General features: G+C 38.3%; 1 protein-coding gene across 1 annotated transcript; it reads right to left on the reverse strand.

Moving 5' to 3' along the window:
• Nucleotides 1-6,726: 6,726 nt before the first annotated feature.
• On the reverse strand, nt 6,727-21,321 carry LOC140245036 (DNA primase small subunit-like). The gene is made up of 12 exons (XM_072324627.1): nt 21,149-21,321; nt 19,561-19,718; nt 18,837-18,943; nt 18,244-18,317; nt 16,352-16,488; nt 14,569-14,627; nt 13,048-13,162; nt 12,207-12,302; nt 11,395-11,597; nt 10,711-10,805; nt 9,861-9,959; nt 6,727-8,536 (listed from the first exon to the last, which is right to left on the reverse strand). The coding sequence occupies exons 1-12, from the start codon at nt 21,282-21,284 to the stop codon at nt 8,517-8,519; spliced, it is 1,299 nt and encodes a 432-aa protein (XP_072180728.1). The 5' UTR covers nt 21,285-21,321; the 3' UTR covers nt 6,727-8,516.
• Nucleotides 21,322-22,691: the final 1,370 nt, after the last annotated feature.

Below are 22,691 nucleotides of genomic sequence, written 5' to 3' on the forward strand. Positions count from 1 at the left end.
TCATGATTAAGCACTTGAATAGACCCTGTACTTCAGAACCTCTTTTCTCAGTTCACACTTTCCAGAGTGTGTGCTTTCTTTCCAAAATTAGGATAGGTTAATATGAGAGTCCATTTGAATTGAGTTATACATCATTTTAAAGCTTAAAGTCTGCTGTTTCAGAATCTGCTCTTAACTAAAAATCCATGTCTGGAGACTTTTTGTTAGTTTTCTGGTGCAGGGTCACAAATAAGAAAAAAAAAATGACTTCAAAAAAACCCCAGAATAATCCTCTCACTCATGAAATTAGCCCTCTGTATTGGATGAGTTGTGTCATAGACATGCATGTTAAAAAGATGTACAGGAAAAATGTCCAACAATGAAAACATATTCATGTTCATTATAACAGGGTGAACCTGCTTGCGTGAAAGTAGCCTTTAAACAAGGCGACTCGCTCTGCGTGCCCCCGTATAGTGCGTTTACCCCACAAACCTGTTGGCCGGCGAGTGGAGCGAGCCGCCTTTATCCACTCGTTCAGGGATGTGTACTTTTGTCGTTGTTGTTGCTTTATATTCTTTGACAAATTTGCGTACAAATTTGACGCAGAAAATACACACTGCACCAAGGCAAGCCTCGTTAATATTAAGTAACTATGTAGAATAAGAATAGTTACTTAATATTAACGAGGCTTGCCTTGGTGCCGTGTGTATTTTCAACGTCAAATTTGTACGCAAATTTGTCAAAGAATATAAAGCAACAACAACGACGAAAGTACACATCCCTGAATGAGTGGATAAAGGCGGCTCGCTCCACTCGCCGGCCAACAGGTTTGTGGGGTAAACGCGCTATACGGGGGCACGCAGAGCGAGTCGCCTTGTTTAAAGGCTAGCGTGAAAGATGCTGAAGAGCATGCTGGTAATTTTTTGTATAACAGATAAGAATTTCATAATGTGTCATAGACAAGGAAGAGGTGCTTAATACACAAAACATGATGAACTCATATTAATAAGCTATGAAAGAGATCATGTCCAGTACATGAAGCAGAATGTTTTTCGACCAGTACTTTTGGATTAACATGTAATCCTGTCTTTCCACAGCTCCGTTGGACTGGAGTAGGGTGCCACTTGGTGCTGAGTTGAAACGGCAGTGTAATCCCAACTTCTTCTGTCGCAGTAAGGAGCCACCAGAAAAAAGGCAGAGAAGAGATTCACCATCAGAGGCACCAGGGAGTCTTCAAAATGGCGTATTCTAGCCTGTACGTGGCAATCTAGTGTCTTGCTCTTGCCTCCACTTCTTGTTGCTTAAACTTCCTTATCATACAAGCAATAATGTGTGTGACTGTGGGCACCTGCTGTTGAGTGTTTGTAAATTAAAGTGAAAACATAGTTCGTGTGTGCCTGCAGAACTGTCAATTTTTGCTGTAATATGTACACTTACATATAAGAAATGTGTGAGAGAACGCCATGGTAACATGATTACCATCGGGTAATGACAAATATGTGAAATATCATCCAAAAAGATTTGCTGGAAGTACGCGATCCCAGCGCTTACCCCATGGTGGTTGCTATGTGATGTTTTACATTCGAATACATCAATTACAATATATCAGGCCATAACAGAATGCATCCCACCTGAGAGATAATTGCATGTAGCTTGTTCTGCATGTGATTCAGTTCTACTGCTTGGACATGATTCGATCATCATGTACCAGCAGCATTCTACACACCCACTACTGAACAGGGGAGGGCACTTCCGGATTAAAAGTTTGTATACTAATATTATTTCACACTTCTGATCTCAAAATACAAACAACTCAATATCCTCGCAAATCTTACCAACAAGACAAGTGTCTAGGTAGAGCTTTTCAGTATCTGGCAAGCAAATTCTAAATGGTGGAAGATGGTTTTTCAGTCCTGGTGAATATTACGCTGTATGTGATAGAACCTGTTGTAGATTGCATTTCTGTTCATGGTTTTACAATACTTCCATTGTCTGATGGGTTTCTGTAGTTGGATTAATGTGGTGAAATGACAAGAGAGGGAGGTTATAAGTTTTTAAGATGTTTGCCTCATCTTCTGAGCTGCAATACAATGTTACAACCTTGCACCAAGAGGGACCTGGTAGTGGCGAATGACGTGGTTCTTGCATGCGCTAGACATTGGGAAATGGTTGTGTGATGACACGAGATGATGATGAAGATGTTTGTAGCAACGGCTGATAATGGCAGCTTTCTGTTTACATGGTATTGTCATCTTTTAAGCTTACATGTAACAAAGCTTTTTTTTTTCTGACCTTTTCTCATTACTTTTTTTTTTGTTTTTCTTTTTGCAGATCAGTTGTTCTGGTACGAGTTTGATCTCAAGTGTTGCTATGATGCCCACCAAAAGCCATGTTGCCCCAAGTTTTGGACCCTACATGGGAAGAGAGAGTGTATTATCATAACTGCCTCTAGACATGTTCTACGTGACAATGGCTGCTCAAAACTTGGACCATCCCCCTCTCTCCGTTTTAACGCAAGACAGTAAAAAGCTCAGAAACTGAGTGAGTTTGTGAGCAGCTACAAAGAAAACTGATTCCTGGACTGATGTATTGTGCTCTGTCGTAACTGATGTTGTGCTAGTGTCACATCAGAGGTCGCACTTAACTTTTTTTTTAACTAGCCAGGTAGACTACTTAGAATCAATTTTGACACTGAAGCAATATTTTGGCTAGCCAGACGGACTAGTAACTTCAGAATTTTATGATTTTTAGCTACTGTACGAGCTGAAATTTTCGCGGTGGTTTTATTTTCGCGAATTTCGTGAATCGCCTTTGAACCGCGAAAATAACAACACGCGAAAATAACAACGCGCAAATAGTTATGTTCAGTTAGACCGTCGCAACCGCGAAATTAACAACACGCGCAAATGTCCTCCAAGTAGCAATTCGCGAAAATATCTGAACGCGAAAAATTCAGCTCGTACAGTATTCCGACGTGATTTTGGGTGGCCAATGGCCAGCGGACCATCGCCAATTTCGAACCGTGCACATTCATGATGGAACACAAGTGACCCGTTCAGTGTTAAACACACCAACCCAACATAAAAAGGTGAAAAACAAGGTTGCATGGGTTTTGTAGAAATCAACAAAAGGTCACATTATGATGTTATGAAATTGGCTTTCCACTGCAGTACATTGCCAGATTTGTATTGTCACTGTTTGTAAAGTCAGATGTATAAGATGTTGTTGCATGATGCGGTGTGAAAGGTGGGTCATCACATCAAGTATAAGCATTCACATTATGAAATGCTTCTCAGTCTTGTAAACTCGAGTAGGAAAGAATGTTGACCTTATATACTCGAACCTACACTGTACCAACCATCTGTCTGCAAAAAACAACTGTCCATGAAGACTAGCATGCTTGTTCTGATGAGCATTCTGCATATATATGAACTTGTTAATGAAAACCACCCACTCAGAATGGTTTGCTGTTTCGGTCTTTCATGGGTGATCTTGATAAAAACTTGTGGAAATGTACTACAAAGGAGAAAATGTTTGTCTCTTAGAACTTTAGTGACTTCCTAAAACCAAATAAAAACAAGCAAAATTGATGATTTGTTGGACAGACAGGCATTGAACTTACAAAGGTGTGAAGCAGTATTACATTTCAGTATTTTTCAGTATTCTTCCAAAGGGTACTTAAAGCTCTCAGGTGCAAATGATACATCCTTTTTGAGAGCTTGTGATATTTTGATATTTGGAGGATTGACTGGTAAAATAAGGAATGTTGAATATTTAAATGAGTAAATCAAATTTGCAAAATTGTCTGACATATGTCATCTTTCAGAAAAATTAGCTTAAAAAAGGGCAGTTGAATTCAGATACACTAGTTGCTAGAAGCTACATTTCTCTTGATTTTGAAAGCTTTATGATGTACTAAGTTCATATGCATGTTATTTATGTACATATTTTGCCAGTTCATTTCATGAATTGGGACTTGTAAGATACTTCAGCAAGTGGTTGTATTCCCCCATCAAGAATCGGAAGGACAGTATGAGAAATAAGTGCATTGTATTCCCTCTATTTAGGGGAAAATTAGTTATTTCCATTTTGGGAGACCATCAATTTGGAAATATCAGTTGACTTGTTTGAAATTGGCAAGATACTGTGTATGCAAGTTTAAGACTAAGTTTTGCTTGCTTAATGATTGGCATTACTCTCTGGCCAGTAAAATGCAGTACATGCCAATGAAGTACTCATTGGAATGCGAGAGTTGACTTTGTATAAAAAAGTTGAGTGCTCCCTTCGAGACACACCAGAAAGCCTTTCTCTCTCTATTGACACAAGAATGACTGAAGCTCAACCATGGCTGAAAGTTTAAAAATGGTCGAGAATGAGGTCTGTTTGTAAGTTGTGTAACAGTAAAAATTCTAGGTGTGTCAGCTACATGTGTAGCTGTTAGGCTGATGATATTATCATCATTAATCCTGTTGGGACCAACATGCCATTATAGTGTGTGCCAGCACCTTATCATTGGTAATGAGAGACTTAATCCAAATTAAAGCCAAAGGCCCGAATTCATGAAGGTAGTACAATTAAAACCATGGTTTAAACGATGGACAATTTGTATGGAGTGCCAAATGTTGCATGGCGTATTTTATTATGAAATCAACGAAATGTTCATTTTAAATGATCATTTCGTAACGTAATAGGCCATGCGACACTTGGCGCTCCATACAAATTGTCCATGGTTTAAACCATGGTTTCAATCGTACCACCTTCGTAAATTCGGGCCAAAGTGTAGTTCTCATATGAAGTGTCAATTATTACTCTAAAATTGTACACATATGCATGAGAAGTGAGTGAAATAACACTGTAATAACATGATTTCAGTTGGGTTACAACAAAAATGCAAAGTATTAGCTGAAAACCTCACCAGAAGTCCACAATCTCAGAGCTTACCCCTTTGTGGTTGCTGCGTAATTTTTTCATAATTGGTAATCGTCAAATCAGGCCAGAGCGATATCCATCTATCATCCGCGCTGGAGTGAATCGCATGCAGCTTGTTGGAAAATATGATCGCCAGGGTACGATTGATCATCGCATTATGTTGTACCTTCCCACAATGCTGAACACAGGGTGAAAGGGGGAATCTCTTCTGGAATAAGAGTTTTGTAATACGATCGAAATTGTTCCACACTTTTAATCTCAAAACACTCCAAAACAACTCATCATCCCGGCAAATCATGTCAGCCAGGTAAGTTTCTTGGTAGACCCTTTTGATGTATTGGTAGTAAGTTCCCAGCGATGGAAAATTACTTTTGAGCCCTTTGCAAAAACTATGTTTTGAGGGCTGTTCAAGTGTGATGTTAACGACGACAGTGACAGTTTTCTTGTATGCTAAATGGCACAGGGACCCCTCCCAGTCATGTCACCTCACAGCATTATTAGTATGATTAGAGAGATTTCCCCGTGTCTGTAGTCTGCTGGATAAATTTCTCAGTGATGACTGGAGACCATCACCTATTCCTATCCAAAGACAAAATGTAAGATACCAAAAATCAAAATGGGAAAAAGTTAACCCACTTTTGTTTTGTTTTTTTTAATGGTCATGTATACTTTTTTGTATATTGGCATGAATTTTGATTTAATATGTTGCTTTTCCTGTAAAGCAGTAGTAATGGACAAGTGTTCAGTAACAGTGATAAGCAAATTAGTGTGAAATGCAAACTATGGTTTTTAAACTAGTCCAGTGATGTAATCAAGGGCTCTTCCAGTGGCTGGTGCTACATCGTTATTTTTTGTTTTTCCCTCCACAGTGTGTCGTGTCCTTGTCTTAAGTCCGCCACTCTTAACCATGTATAGACATTCTTGCCTTGTAAGGAAGGCCAGAGAGACCTGTTAAATTATCCATGTGACTCTAGTAGGAAGCCATTAGCATTATCCAGGTGTTTTTTGTTTTCCATTGACCATGCTTTTGCTTCTTCTTTTTTTATGTTGCAATAAATATTTATGCAATAAATATTTATATGCAGTATTGGCATTCATGCATTACACTTTATAATGTACTTCATGGTGTATGTAATAGTTCTTTATGATGATGTCAAATGGTGTGAAGTCTTTCTGAAGGCCAAAGGAATGATGGTGATGGTGATGGTAGTGATGTAAGGGGTCAGGATGTTGATGATGATGACAACAGTGATGGTGAACAGGCAAGATGAGCTGTGTAAATAACTGAAGTGAAGCAGGTATAGTGGTATCCTAGCAACGCTATTCCTTCATGTGGTATGAGAGTCATTGTACTTATTCATTTTGAGTCACCACACAAGTGTAAATACACCCATTTGTGTGTAGGATTTTATGTACACACACACAAACATGCAGACACTATTGGCAGAAATAATCAAAATAAACGAATCTGAACATCCTGATCTTTCACTTCAAATGAGTGAGAAAATTTAGCTTAGCAAGTAGGTCTGGCCAGGACTGGAATGGTGCATATTTTGTGCAAAAACAAAGAAGGAAAATTATCCACAAACTACTCAATTTTGACATCCCCAATTCTAATGGGAAAGTCTAGGATTTCACCTCAAGACAAGGAATTGGTTAAACCCTGAAATGTTTGAAATGGTTCTTGGTTTTCTTAATGATTAAACTTCATGATTAAATCTTCATTATATGAAAATGCAACTTTTCTGATATTTAATCTCTTACCTTTGACAAGCTGAATACTCGAGATAATTCACATAATGAATCTTGTTTTATCCATTTATTAAGAAATGTCTGTATTTACAACAGTTCGATGAAAGGATGAAATACATTGCATACATTTCACTATCAATATGCATTATACAAGACTTACAGAACAATGCAGTACATCTTGGATTTTCAAATACACGGCTACATGGTCACTATTAGCAATGTGTTAGGTTTTCATCATTGTTTTGCTGGAGGTAGTTGTCTTTTATTCTTTTCTTTTCTTTTTTTTTTTGGGGGGGGGGGGGGGGGGAGGCAGGAGATGGGAGATGGGTCCATCTGTCTTTCATTCATATATGCAGCACACATATATACCAGTGCTGCAAAATGCCCTTAATGCTGCAGAGGACTTGCTAAAAATTCTTCATTCAATTGGCAAAAATAATAATGCAAATAGATACTATCACTTACACGTAGAAATGGAAGTAAGATGTCAACTCCCTTAATAGTTGGTTTTCCTGTGGTGTACTACGTGGTTGTTGGTGAAATATGAAACATGGCATTGATCTAAAAAGAGGGGTGCACTGTGCCCCCCCCCCCATCTTTCTTTTCCTCTCTCTCTTTTGTTGGAGGAGTGGGGGTATTGGGGGTACACTATAACTGGTTGTCAGAATCAAGGCTTTTCAATTATGTTCAATAAGCATTATTCATGATCACCTAAAAATCTTTAAACTGTAGAACTATTTTTTGATGGTCCCTTTGCCAGTTTTGTAGCATAATTCATATTTTTTTGGATCAACTTTCCATTACATATGAAAATTCCAGAAGAAACTGTGGCCAGAAGTATAGCAGCACTTACCAAAACATTTGCCATCGTACAGATTAGAGAACCAAGCAAACAAGCTTTCTTGCCTGTGACATAATGATATCACTTGGGCTAAAAAACCTTCTTTATAACTATATGCAGAGAAAACAAGTTTTCTATCAGAAATGATATAAATGAATCAACTTCCTCTGTGCTATAAGGGTTAAGACTTTCACTTCACAACAAGACATTATAGTTGAACTGATTGACAATTTCTCTCCATCAAAGTAAAGAAGCACCAATTATTCAGTGTTTTAGCAGTAGCTGTGATAAGAAGTCATTGGCATTGGTTAACAAATGATCTCCTATTACCTGACAGGTGTTATATCCATGAGAGTGATCAGGCTATAAAGCTTCTGCCCGACAGCTAGTGTTGTCAATCAGTTGCAATAAAGAACAACTCGATGTGAGAATTAAAGTGATTGACTTGCCTTACTCATCACATCTGAGAGCAACTGCTGAAATAAAGTGATTCATATCTTGCAATCAACAATAGTTTAGATAATCAGCATGTACGTTTCCAACACAAAACCTCTACGATTCATCAAGAATGAATTGAACACAGCCATAAACTGACACTTAGCCTTTCCATGGTGTAGAAGACTGAAATAATTTGTGGTCTGATGTCAGAGATATTGTATATGCCAAATTTCATCACAAGTGTTTAGCGTCCTACTACCACATGTAATAGTAGACAAACAAATAGGTGTATTAATCAGTTGCAATAAAATGGGTGTAATGTATACAAGTTTGCCGAAAACTTGCCTTGCTATCGCTAGAGACTGACGATAACAACAAACATAAAACAAAATCCAGAAAAAAATGCTGGTCTTCGCTACTTCTTGGTGGGCGGTCAATGCTTCGTGTCTGGCTTGGCTTGTCATGTAGAAGATGACGTTACAGTACAGAATACAGCTCCAAAACTTTGGGTACAGTCTTATAGTCTTCAGAGTACCCCCAAGTCTCCTCTGAGTGAAGTGCTGCATGAGCGGGCAGACTAGAACTCCATCTGACGATCTGGGATGGATGAAACAAAAGACAAAGGCATGGCCCAAGTTACGGTTTATCAAAGATGAGGAACTTTTTTCCACACTGGCTGTCTACAGCTTCCCTTTGCTCTCTGCTCACTGAAATGAGGCTTATGAGAAACATTTACTTATCTTTTGATTGTCCTCAATATCATACCAAAAAAACTGTGACTTTGCTGAGAGACTGTGTGTAAAATCAGCTTGCTGTACAACTACACATCACCATAAATGACAAGAAGTGTAAAGTGAATAGAGCTGCATGTTAAAGTATTAGCAAATAGCATGTTTTCTAATGAAGGTCATATTGCCATGTCATTATTTCAATTGATGACATCAATTCACAGGGTTGACAGGAAATTTTATATTCAGGTTACAATTGTAGGGTGGGATGTTGAAAGCCTGTAAAATATCATCATAGTCTACATTCACCATTTTTCGCCCCTATTATTTTCATTTCCTTAATCATAATGACCATAAAATCTTCTCCAATGTCCCATTTCCAATCCCCTGCAGAAGAAAGCTTTCATATGACATCCAAATACAGGATACACACCAGGCAGTGCTCCACAATGTTCTCAATGATATACGCTGATGAAAGAGTATCAAATGTCAACAGATGTAAATCTAAGATGTGCACTGGCGTATGAGTAGCTGTGCATATGATACAAAGCCACAGTAGGAAACATGAAAATAAAACAATGTAATATCACTTGATATTTTGGGGAAAATGTTTTGATAAATAAAATCTGCCATGTCAGAGTCAAACCATTAATTGGGGAAAGAAGAGACTTAGACCTTAATACTATAAAAACACCTGATATTCTTATAGCACCTTTTCCACCGGATACAAAGTGCTGTGAGATGCCATCCCTGGTCGCCATGGGAGATAACCAGGCAGTGACAGTACCTCCTGTTGTTGTTGTTGTTGTTGTTGTTGTTGTTGTTGTTGTTGTTGTTGTTGTTGTTGTTGTTGTTGTTGTTGTTGTTGTTGTTGTTGTTGTTGTTGTTGTTGTTGTTGTTGTTGTTGTTGTTGTTGTTGTTGTTGTTGTTGTTGTTGTTGTTGTTGTTGTTGTTGTTGTTGTTGTTGTTGTTGTTGTTGTTGTTGTTGTTGTTGTTGTTGTTGTTGTTGTTCTTGTTGTTGTTGTTCTTGTTGTTGTTGTTGTTGTTGTTGTTGTTGTTGTTGTTGTTGTTGTTGTTGTTGTTGTTGGGTGTTTTTTTTCTCTCTCTCTTTGTGTGTTTTGGAGGGGGTACATACTCTGGTGTGAATAAAGAAAAGAACACATCAAGTAAGTTTGGAAATTATCAAAACTTACCACTCTGTTCTTGAAGTTTTCCCTTCCATGTTTTCTCCATACCAGCCACAAATCGCTCAAACACTTCCACATTCTTCAGTAAACTGGTCTTCTTGTAGTCTGGGAAGAATCAAAGCATAAGCACATTTTCTCATGCAGCACCCAACTTTTGTGTAGAGACAATGCCCATTCAAGATCCACAATATTTCATACTTTGCTAACACTTACAAACCACCAAACACATACTCATTAAAATCTGCTTTGAAAATCATGTTGTTTTTCTCTTTTTATGTTTTGAAATGCAGCTACATGGTTGCCAACCTTTGCAGATAAAAAAAAGACACTGATGCACAGTGGCAACAGTTTTGAGGACAAATATCATATTCAATGAAAAACTGCCAACATTGTTAAGAGTGGCCATGCTACATCAAATTTCAGTAAAGAAGCATGTTAAATATTGTAGAATTAAGCTAATTGGCATATCTGCATTTAACCGTAAATGTTACACTGGCAAAATGTTTTGGTATTTGTCATATGTTCACAATTGATGCAAATTATTCTCATAAAAGTTTTTCCCACGATCAATACACTACATGAGAGGCGTGTGTTGCTGTAACATAAACCACTGTCCTTCCAAAACACGTATCAGCTGCTCCAGACATGTCTGAACACAATAAATTCATTTCACCTTGCACTGACATTGAGCATTTTTTTGCTTTGAACATGACAATTTAAGTTGTCTTCTGACCACAAAACTTTCCAAGTTTTAATGGACATCATAACATTTGTATCTTATATTCCGCTTCAACAAGGTGCCTAGTAAAGCAAAAGGTAATTGTTCAAGAAAGAAGAGAAAAGAAGAATTCTTTACCCTTGATTCTCTTCTTGTTTGGTGGTTGATTCTCGTCGTTGGATTCTGCGGGATTATTCCTACGGTCAAAGTCATCGATTTCATAGCACAGTTGACTGTAATAAACATAACAAGGAAACGGACAAGTATGGGTGAAAGTTTTCCTGTTGTTTTATGTTGGTAGAAATACTTAACTCATTCTTGCTACAGTCACTACATTTTATCAATAAAATCCACATGTGGGTTGGTTGAACAGCTAACAAATATAATGTTATAAAAAAATATGTTCAAGGAGTAAAAACACATCAAAAACATACAAAAACATTCAAAGAGCAAAGAAAGATACAATATATCAACAGTATGTGTATGTCACATACATATGTTCTTTGAAGACTAGAAAACACTATGATGATGAATAATATGCTCCTGTAACACATCTAATTACATGATTAGTCCCAAGCAGACCTTCACCATATTCTATCACAAAGTGAATTATTTAACTCCCCTACAGTTCTTTATCCATATGCCTATGAAAGTTCACTGACACCAATTCTACTGCATGGCCAGTGTAGTAATTGAGAATTTACATTCAATCTTTGACCCCAACTCTATGGTAGTTAGCCCAAACACTATTAAACATGCAAACATACCAGCATTGCAATGGTTATAGATATCTTGGTAAAGGTGAAAATTCTTGGACCGCACCTGATATCGGGCACCTTCATGGGGTCAAACAGATCCAGCTCTGTGGTGTCCATGGGAACGCAGACCCGCCCCGTCTTCGGATGGATGCAGAATGGACTCTTGAGCAGATGGTTGACCCCCTTGCTGACGTTGACGTCCAGTCGTGGGTAGCAGTACTGGAAGGCTATCTCGGCCACCAGTTGGCCACATCGCTTGGCTCGCCCCTACAAAGGTCAAATGGTCAGATATGACCAGAGGTTGGACTAAAGGCTATGAAGTGAAATCTTCACTTCTTTGATTTAGGTAGTAATCTGGAATGAAAAGTGACTTTTGGGATGCCATTACAAACGTAGGTATAAAGACATAATGAAATTTTCACTTCTTATATTTAGATATACAATCTTTCATGAAAGAATACATTTGAGATAAGCCATTACAGAATCAGGTGTAAAGGCATATATATCATATCTCATGATGATTTTTCTTGTTGTATGATGTAAATAGTATGAAACACAGCAAGAAGCATTCTATCAAATGATCCCCTACATGTTGAATTCAGACTGTTAAGAATAGATATTTTCAGAGCATCTGAGATTAGGAACATCTAAAACACTCAGTGTTCCTTGCTTTGCAAAATCTCTGAAAAAGTAGCATTAACAGAACAAAAACAAAAACAAAATGTTTTTTGAGAAAGCAACATAACTAATGTCAATTATTGGAAGACAGAAAGAACCTCATTCAAGCAAATTACAACATGCATGCACCACGTCCTCGACCCACCATGTATAGCCAGAAGGGCCTGATGTGTTACCATGACAACAAATCATACTCACGGCTGAGACCTCTCTATTGATTCTCTCTCGTAGCAGCTTCCATCTCTCCATTGAGTTTGAACCTTTGGTCATGTCATGCTCAAGGTGACCTCTCAGATGTAAGCATGTCAAAGGTCAGTCAAGGACTATCATTACTTGTGCCATATTTACAAAACAAAAACTAGTCAAATTTTCACATGTTTAAGTACTCACAAAGAACCTGTACATCATGACTTACCCCGAGATAAAGGTTTGGGGTGTGTGGGTTTTTTTTTTTATGATGCCCACATAAAGATGAGAAATCATGTAGTGTAACATAAACAGAGATTGCAACTGATTGAAAAAATCGAGTATGTACACTCATGATTTTTTTATCATGGCTACTACTAAAACACTGATCAATTCAGTGCTTATTTATGTCGATATAGGGCAATTTGTCAATCAGTTGCAATGAAAACATCTCGACGGAAGAATTTCATGAATTTGAATAATAAACAGAGATATATGACAAAAAAGTATGACATTTTGTGCAACACATATTAGCTAGATTTGTGTTTTGGAGAATTGATAAGGAAACTTGATTAAGGTTTAGGCTTAATTTATGTTATGAGGACAACAGCTGAGGTGTGAGTTTTCTTCAATTCCTTCAATTTGTCTCCATCTACACGTTTTTGAGGGACACAAATTGAAGAAAACTCACACCTCAACCTTTATCCCTCTGTTTAATAATCTTTTGCTTTCAGGATAAAAACTGCCAACATTCTCAATGACTGACAAGATGCTGCAAAACACCATATACCAGCCAGAGTTTGTGGCAAGTTGATGTGTCCCACCCCTAGTTGAGAGTGACTATTAAAAGGATATCATCATCTGGAACCAGGACCAGCACCTTCTTCCAGGATTCCTTGTCACCCAAGATGTCCTGCTTATTCAATGCATAGTCCTCAAAGTAGCTGACAATCACCTGCTTGGCTCTCCTGTTCAGTAGTGACAATGACAGGTAATATGGGTGGACTTTGACATCTTGACCATGACTTGTTTTTGTTAATAGAATAAACTTTACAAATAGGTATATGTCTTTCTCTAGCATCCTTTAAAAAAAAAAATCCAACATCAATCATGTCTTAAATCAATTGAATTGTATGCATTTGTTTTCTTTTCGTTATTAACTCTTAATGTGCCAGACATTTTCATCCAATGCCAGAAAGTTTGCGAACTGGATTGACAATGTAATTTAAAACTGCCATACCTATTGACTGTTTTGAATTGAGTTCTACACAACAAATATCAAGAAATGATTTTTCTTTCGTGTCATGTAGTCAGTTTGCTGTAATATCTATATGAACCTGAAATATTGCAGAAATAATCGATATCATTAAAAAATTATCATAAATTTTTGTGTAGTATGGAAAGAGTCGGTCATGATTTTTCTTCAAAAGAACGCTCCCTTGACTCTGTGAGAAAGTTTTAGAGCTACATTTCCTCTTTCAAATGATAACAAATTTGTCTTCTAGTGTTGTATAATTTCAAAGATATTGGCATTTCAATTTGTCTTTTCAATTTCTTTTTCTGCCTCTGTTGTAATTCATTCCCAAATCTGAGTCCTTTAGTCCCAGATCCTGTATTTGAAACTAAAGTAAATCCCGGGTCCTGGAAGAGTGTCTTTTGCCATTTGAGAAGCAAGCGCCTACTAATCCTTCTTTTGTCTTTATATACTACGGGCGGGCGTACTCTATTGAAATCGGCAGGCCTTTGTCCACGAGGGGTTTGTGCAGAGGGTGCGCTCTCCGCAGATTTTCCCGACACGAAAAAAATACATCTAGCTGAAAAATCACGTATTTACTCAAAATTTTCTATGTAAGTATTCTCATATTTTTAGTGGAAACGAATCAGCTAATCAGCTACCAGTACATATCAGTGGCAGTTTCCTGGTGTAACCCATTAAGATACCACAAGAACTTAAATGACCAATGTTTTTTGCGCTCTTCTTAGTCGCCGATCGGCGACCATGGCACGTGGGGACTAAGGTCGCCGTTTGGCGACCATGGCACATTACGAGTTAAATGTTTGGTATCTCATCCATTCCAGATGAAAAAAAATAAGTTCTTTACAGCTGAGGTAATAACTCAATGAAAGTTATGTCAAGTACAAACACACAAGCAATGCAGACATATGCTTATTTTCACATTGAGGGCAATTTATGATGTACTCAAACTATTTACTGCATGAATACAAACGTCTTACAGACTATAGCTCACAAAATAGGATGCACGTAGCTGGTATTGAGAGGGCATTGATGTATCTTTCAATGTAGATTTTGTGTGTGTGTGTGTGTGTGTTGGTCACATGTGCAAAACCAGCCACAGCGCACAGGTTCACTCACTCTATGGACGGATGCAGTTGTTCGCCGAGGAAAACTTTCTTGATCTGGTTTTCACCACCCTAAGATTTTGAAGAGACACAATGCATATCAAAGAAATGTAAAAATTGTTGAGTAAATTACTCTATCTGAAGACACACTTTTTCCCCTTTTTAAACTGGAAATGAATATTTATCAAAGTTTTTCGGGAGTCAAAAAAGGGCCTCAGCTTTAAATCCCAGCAGAATCTTTGTCAGAGGCAAAATGACAAGCATATAGGGTAAGGAAACACTTGACACAACAAGCAAAGTCTGAGGAGGGCTAGGGACACTGAACAAAGAAAACAATAGGTTCAGCTTAGAAGTCAGAGGCAGGGAGCCAAACAAGTATAAAGGGAGGGAGATTAAAGCGGAAGGGTGGACAGACAAAAGGCAGAGGAGGGCCAGTGATGATCCCAAGGATCATAGGGGGGCAACCTGTGAAGGATAAAGATGAATAGGGAGGCAACATCAAATAAGATAAGGAACAGAGGGATAAAGAAAAGAGTGAACATAGCAACAACATGAGGGGGGCGGGGATTAAAGCAAAGGGGTGAACAGACAAAAGGCAGAGGTGGACCAGTGATGATCCCAAGGATCATAGGGGGGCAACCTGTGAAGGATAAAGATGAATCAAATGAGATATTAAAGGAACAACAGAAGGGGAAAGAATAGAAAAGAAGTGAAAGAACACCAGGAGTAGTGAAGGGGGGGGGGGTACAAGCAACAAGCCCTACACTTGGAGTACAAAGGTGTGGCAAAGATGAAAGTGAGAGCCAATCAACAAATGCAAAGAACATCAATGAATAAAAATGCAATATATACTATATAGGAGTGGATTATTAAGGCATATAATCCTACTGTTTTCTTCATTCTGTGTCCCTAGCCCTCCTCAGATTTTGCTTGTGTATATGTTTGTTTGCCTACCCTATATGCTTGTCATTTTGCCTCTGACAAAGATTCTGCTGGGATCGAAAGCTCGGGCCCCTTTTGACTCCATTTTACTCCACTGGCTCGCCACTATTGGATTGGAAAAGTGGTTCTCAGCAGCCTTTTTAGCCACAAACTTTTTTAGGGACAAAATCAATTTGCAGTCCCTATGGAGATGCTTTTGACATAACATTACATAGGGAAACTAATACATTGCAACAAAAGCATAATGTGCAAAACCATAGCCATGTCGCCACTGACCTGCTCAAAACATTTCTAACACGTTGCTGCACTGGTAGTTGCTAATAATCATCACATGATTTTGTAACTAAGACATTACATCATTGCATAAACTATTCAGTTATTGGCAGTGGCTTCTACGGCAGTTTGCAATATAGCAGTTTGTAATTTCTGAAGTGAAACTGAAATATATATTCTACTTGAGTTATAGAAACTACATGTACCATAATTTGATCTTGAATCAAAACCCCTATCTTCACCAACTATACTCTAAAGTAATCCAGTGAAATGCAGTGCTATTATTTCAGCAATTTGGATTGACCTATAAAAAGACAACAACTCATTGATAAAAACTTATTAAAATATTGCTTGAGCTATAACATTTTACTCTTAAGCATATTGACTCAAAATCCAGTTTATTAGGTCATCTTTGTATGGTCACAAAATGTTGGAGAAGAAAAAAAAAATCTTGTACAGTCATTTTTGAGCAACCATCAGACACATAAATAGAATGACACGCAACTTGCAGACATAATGACTCTAGTTCCATCACATTGTAAGGGTATAAGAACAATAAGTACAGGACTGAGAAGGCATACCTTGACTATGCTGAGGTATTCTGCGATTGCCGACCTTGCGTTTTGGGAGAGTTTTCTTGCCGCCTCATCACAGACCCAGCAATGGACGCCTCGACGACCGGAGTACACCCATAGACGGTGATTGAAACCAAAGTCATCTTTATATGAGGAAAGAAGTTGATCAAGATGAACATGGTAAAAGGAAAAAAGGATAACACACACAAAAAAGTGTAAAGATATAAAATTTACAAGTTTGAATACATTAAAAAGAAATATCCATACAGCCTCACATTTCCCCTCTGACTGCGACAAGTGACAAATTCATAGAACATCAAGTATACAGCATGGTCTACAAACATTAATGCAGATTGTACACTACAAAGCTTAGAGAGCACCAGGCTAGCATCCAGAGATCTTGGGTTCGAATCCCGATGGAATCCCATTTTCTTTGCTCATTTTTCCAGTAATAAATTATATTCATTTCTGGTCAAATTTCTTCTGTTTGTGTTTGCTACATACTCAAAAAGCTACATCACTTCGGTGATCCCTTGCATATATGATGCATCACGCGTTACCCCGGGTACCGTAGTACCCCGGATTACCGCGTTGTGTACAGCTGTAGCGCCACCTCACGTCCACTCGAGGACAGCCAGAGAAAAAAATGCATGCACTGTGTGCATGTACATAGTCATTCCCATGCCACTGCATGTTATACTATGCGTGCATGGCACGCTGTGCTACCACTAGCGTGTGCTTCAGTGCAGTGCAGTGCAGTGGCTAGCGCGCACGAGCTCCAGCATGAAAATAATTTCCTCTTTTTGGTACCCAGGGTACAACCTTTTTAAAAAAATTAATAATTCAATAAAATGGCTGATTTTTATTTGGTACCCCGAGATACCATTCATGTCATAATATCCCCAAGTTGAATTATCCTTTGGGTTTATGCCAGGTTTAAGTGTGTGCGTGTGTTTCAAACACAAACACACTGCTATAGCTTCTAAACATCAGAGCATTGAGAATTTAGGGTTTCTGGGACGAACACTATACTAGGACTTTCTATAGCTCAGTCGGAGGAGCACCCGGCTAGCATCCAGAGGTCTCGGCTTCGAATCCCGATGGAATCCCTTTTTTCTTTGCTCATTTTTCAACTAAAGTTTCAAAATTAACAGAAATTCTTCAGAGACCTAGATATATACATGTATGTCTTAAATGAAGTAAAAAAAGTGAAACACTGAGGTCTTGTCCCAGCATTACAGGGTTGAGTGTTCAAGCTCGGGGTGACACAGGACTACCGGTAATTTATTCTGGCATACAGCGTAGAAGCAATCCACAGTGTTGCTCCTCATCCAGCAGCTAATGTGGACCTTAGAGGATTTCTTACTGATCAGTCCACCGGTTGTACAAAGTTATGAACAAAGAATACTCTGGGGGACTGGAGATGATGCAAATATGGCAGAGAGACCTATGGTAAGATTAACTGCCAACACAACAATGCAAGACATTAAGTTCCGTCATACAGATAAGGTACAACACAAGCTAATTTCATCACCTGCAGCTTTCGGTAGAAAAATGCAAACATCACTTGTGCACATATTCTTGTGCTTGACTTTGTGTTTTGAACGGTGTTATGTGATGTTTATGTTTATGAGTGATGATTAATGTAGTCACTATAAGGTGATATCTTTTGGGCCCCATTTCATGTCACCTGTATTGAAAACTAACTCCATTTTAATATCTTCTTTAAATGAAAGTTTATATAACTTGTGGTGCAGATTAAACATAAAATGTGAAGAGCTTAAGTATGCACACAGGTTAAAAACAACAAACAGTGCATTTCTCTTCACATCTACATGTATTAGCTAGACTCATCTCAGTTTATAACATTTTGACTAGAGTAAATGTATTTCTCTTACCACATAGAGCACTGTCAACAATTTTGATGGCTATCGTCATGAGTGGCCAGCACTTTGAGCAGATATCAGCCCCCCTAGAGTGAAATAAAAAATAATTACCAACACAGCATTTTCCTGAAATACATAAAAGACAAATAATGTTGAAATACACAACAGATATTTCCTCTCTTTTTCTTTTTCAAATCATCTACAGTATGTACTAAAATTCTTCCAATTATTTGTCTGTTGCACAAAGGAATTTCAATGCATTATATCGACATCATTTAACAGAATTACAAATTCTGAAGATCAGGGGGGGTTATGGATGAAAATTAAATCTGTCTCACAGGATACAGTGCACTCCCATTATAACGAACATGATTATAATGAAATTCCGGTTACAACAAAGTAAGAATTCAGACCTCAACATTATCCACTCTATGTTTTTTATTATTTATTTGTTTGGTTATAAGGAAATTTCGATATGTATAATGAAAGAAAACTGCAGGTCCCGAGGACTTCATTATAACGGGAGTCCACTGTATTTGGACACAAAATTGGCAAAGCAAAAGACGAGGGCTATCAAAATCAAGCAGGAGACTAGTGTTACTCACTGGCAGCAGCTTCGGACATCATCGTAATCTGTCATGTCGATATCGAAGACAAGTTCCTTCTCTTGTGCTTGAAATGCTGCTGCCTTCAATGTTCGATGATCTTTTGGCTGAGTGATGCAAAGTGAAGATCCACCAAATATTCGAGATGACTTCAGTATAGGGTAATACAGTCAAATCAGTGTTGTCACATTCCTTTGTGTGCAAATGCTGGCATGTTTACAATAGCTCCAAATACTATTGTATTTCTCATTGCTTTGTTTCTTAAGTTTTGACACAACATACACTGTAAATGTAATATAATTCCATTTGAAGCACTTTCAAAATCACAAGCACCTATTTTTTGCTTCCACATGTAGTACAATTCATTGTTGCTGTTGTTTTTCATATTGTAACTTGCAGATAATCTATTCACAATTCAGTTTGCCATTTCTGTTGTGATTATTGAAACATTGTCGCAGTACAGACTTTCCTAAGGTGTGAACACTTTTATGACAATGCCCATTTCTGAAGGGGTACTATTTCTTCAAGAAACTTGTTGAGCATCTTACCACATCATGATATGAAATGTCCTTCCTAAAGGCTCCACGAGACCGGAAATCAAGGACTTCTGTCGAACAATGAATGGGATTGGAGATTTAGGCACCAATCCAGCTTTTTCCAGATTAGAAAATATGTACATGCTATATTGAACAGCTTACTAATGACTGATGTTGGTCAATTATACCTTGTGAGTGAAGACAGCCCCAATGTCAATCTTGTAAGGACAACGTTTCTGTATCTCTTTCTCCATCTCGCTTTGGTCGGCGAATGATTGATAGCGGATGTAGATGTCATTTTCCAGTGTGAAGGAGAATTCGCGATGAGGGAAGTAGGTTTTTGGTACTGAATGTTAAGGAGAACAATATCACAGACACAAAATAATAGCACAATGCAACAAATGGTGTATCTAGTTTGAAGAGAAGAGCATTCAATCTTACAAGAAGAAAATGTTTGAGAGTTATTCAAGTCAAAATGCTCTAAAAAAAAAATCTTTGTAATACTGTACATACACTGTACATTGTACATGTCATTATGACTCAACCTAACCCCGTAGCCCTCCCTTGTACAGTTGCAAATTGTGGGAGTGCACCGAGTTACTGTAAAAGTGGATATTTTCGCGCAACTAATTTTTTGCGCTTGGCTGGGTAAGAAGAGTTTCGTGTGTTTTTAATTCCGCGGAATCAAGACATCATGCACAGGAACATATGGCAAGCAAAAATATTTGCGTGCTTTTATTTTCGCGCTAGTTTCTGGTTGCGCGAAATGCAAGAAAAATTTCAACACCGCGAAACTTTCCACTTTTACAGTAACAGGGTGCTTGCTTTGTAGAATCAGAAAAAATCAAAACATCAGGTACCTCTAAAAGTGCCCTATTTCACTAGCAATGCCCACATACTGGACTTAATGTCATATCGGTTGCACAGGCCAATACCTGCCAGTGTGCCACCCCTTAAACAGGAGAAAAACTTGTCTCCCGACCCCTCCCAATGAAGTGGTGAGCACTGTACCATCGGTCTAGTATCCGCAGCCTGATGCTTCGCGTTCTGGCTGGCTGGTTGCAGTTACTGAGTTAGACTCAACCTGGCCTTTTGACATGTTTAATATAAAATCTATTCAGACCAATAACCCAGGCCTTTGTTTCACATTCTTTTAAATGTGTCATTCATTTTAAAAAGAAAGTAGATGTTCTACTGCATGATATTCAGCAAAATCGATATTGTGAGTTGTGACACCCAATATATGATACTCCACGATCCACTTTATCAATTGAAATTAAAGTTTCCACACACAATAAATTTAAACAACCATGTTCACTGTCATCATGGTCATATGTTTGTGTTCATGATCATGTGCTGAACTTTTTTATCCAATAAACTTCAAATAGATCTCCTAGGCATCTAACGGTTAGGCATAGAAGCTCTAACACAGTGTTAGACTAGAGGTCCCAGGTGTTTCTATACCGTTTACGTAACGGTTAGACCATTGGGCATTAACGTTAGATCTATCATGTTTCTAATTCTTTCATCCGACATCCAATTACTCCACCCGTTTCAAACACTCCTACATTTCACGTACCATCAAGGACTGGAACTCATTACCACCCGACATCCAGAGCACAGTCAACAACGACACTTTCAAACTACGAAGCAACCAACTTTTTTTCCGAAAGATTACCGCAACAAGTGCTAATGCCTAGTGCAACATCGAAGTGAACGTATGGGACTGTACTCATACCGGTGTTGCGAAAAGTGTTCTACTTGCGCATAACTTACCTCCACCATAATTCAACCACCTATAGTATGGTCCGAATGGAAATAATCTCTTGTAATATACAGGTAAAAGCTCTGGTAGTGAATCTGGCGAGTAAGTAGGTGTAGAAGATGTGCTCATCTTTGTTTCTTGAGCCATTTTTCTTCACTTTACAATTTTGTCTAAACGCGGGAAAACAATGTATATTATTTTGCCGCAGATGGCGTCCTTCAGGACAAATGCAAAATGCTCTATTTTCATAGTGACCTGTGGCTCAACCTCGGAAAGTTTCTGGTAAAAACCATGGGCTAGAGTATAGGTGACTCCGAAATACTACTAGCTCCAGTGAGTGAACAGTACTTTTGGAGGCACCTAGGCCTAACGAGCGTATCCGGGCAATTACCCCCGGAGGGCAATTACCCCCCGGCCAAATACTGGTTAGTGGTAAGGTAAGAGTAAAGATTAGGGTTAGGGTTAGGTTTAGGGTTAGGAGTTTGGGTTAGGGTTAGGGTTAGGTTCAGGATTAGGATTAGGATTAGGGCCAGGGGAAGGGTGCGGGGTAATTGCCCAGGGGGTGATTGCCCTAGACCCCTAACGAGAACCATAAGAAAGTCGAAATTTGGCATAAAAAGCGAAGTCAGCTTTAAAATAGTATAGATCGCTGAGGACAAACATGGCAACATTCTGAAATGTATTACGAATATAGATCTTCTGGTTAAAACCATAAGCATGTCGGAATACCAAAATTACTCTTGGTATCCAAACTTTGTTTGTATATCCAAAGTTTGTTATTGTAACATTTCAGAAAGTGACCGTAGGAAGCAGCTTGGGGTGTTAGAATTGCTTTGTGATGTCACGATAATTGTTTTGTAACATTTCACCAGTCTCTTTGCATTTCACACAGTGACCGTACGCCGAAGCAGCGCGCGATGTCATTACTTATATTTGCGATGTCACAATAATTGTTTTGAAACATTTCACACAGTGACCGTACGAAGCATGTAGCAGCGCGCGATGTCAGAATTACTTTGTGATGTCACAATAACGAATAATTCTTTTACCAGTATAACATTTCACGCAGTGACCGTACGAAGCAGCGCGCGATGTCAGAATTGCTTTGTGATGTCACAGTAATTGTTTTTCATTATGTCATAAAGAAACCGTACGAAACAACGCATTAATTCTTTGTAATGTCGCAATTGCTTTGTGATATCATTTTATTAATTACTGTAGTAGTAGTGAACACAGTAGTTGTGTATTATTTGGAAAAATGTCATAAAAAGTGACGTCATTAGTGTCAAATATGCCAACATTCTGAAATCATCGAAAATACACTTACGCACGAGACGTGACGTTCTTTCAACCAATCACTAAAAGTGCACAGCTTTGATCCAAAGTGTAACTTGCGACATACTCCGGGACTGCCATAGAGAACATTTGGGTAATAGTTCCGGAGAAGAGAACAAAAAATCATAATATTTGCTCTGCAGATGTCATCGCTACCCATCTCAACGTGCATTTCGCGTATGAAAAGGAACGAATCAGCTCTAAGAAAGCAAAATTTGA

The sequence above is a fragment of the Diadema setosum genome, chromosome 22 (assembly GCF_964275005.1).
Source record: "Diadema setosum chromosome 22, eeDiaSeto1, whole genome shotgun sequence".
In the NCBI taxonomy this organism is placed as follows: Eukaryota; Metazoa; Echinodermata; class Echinoidea; order Diadematoida; family Diadematidae; genus Diadema; species Diadema setosum.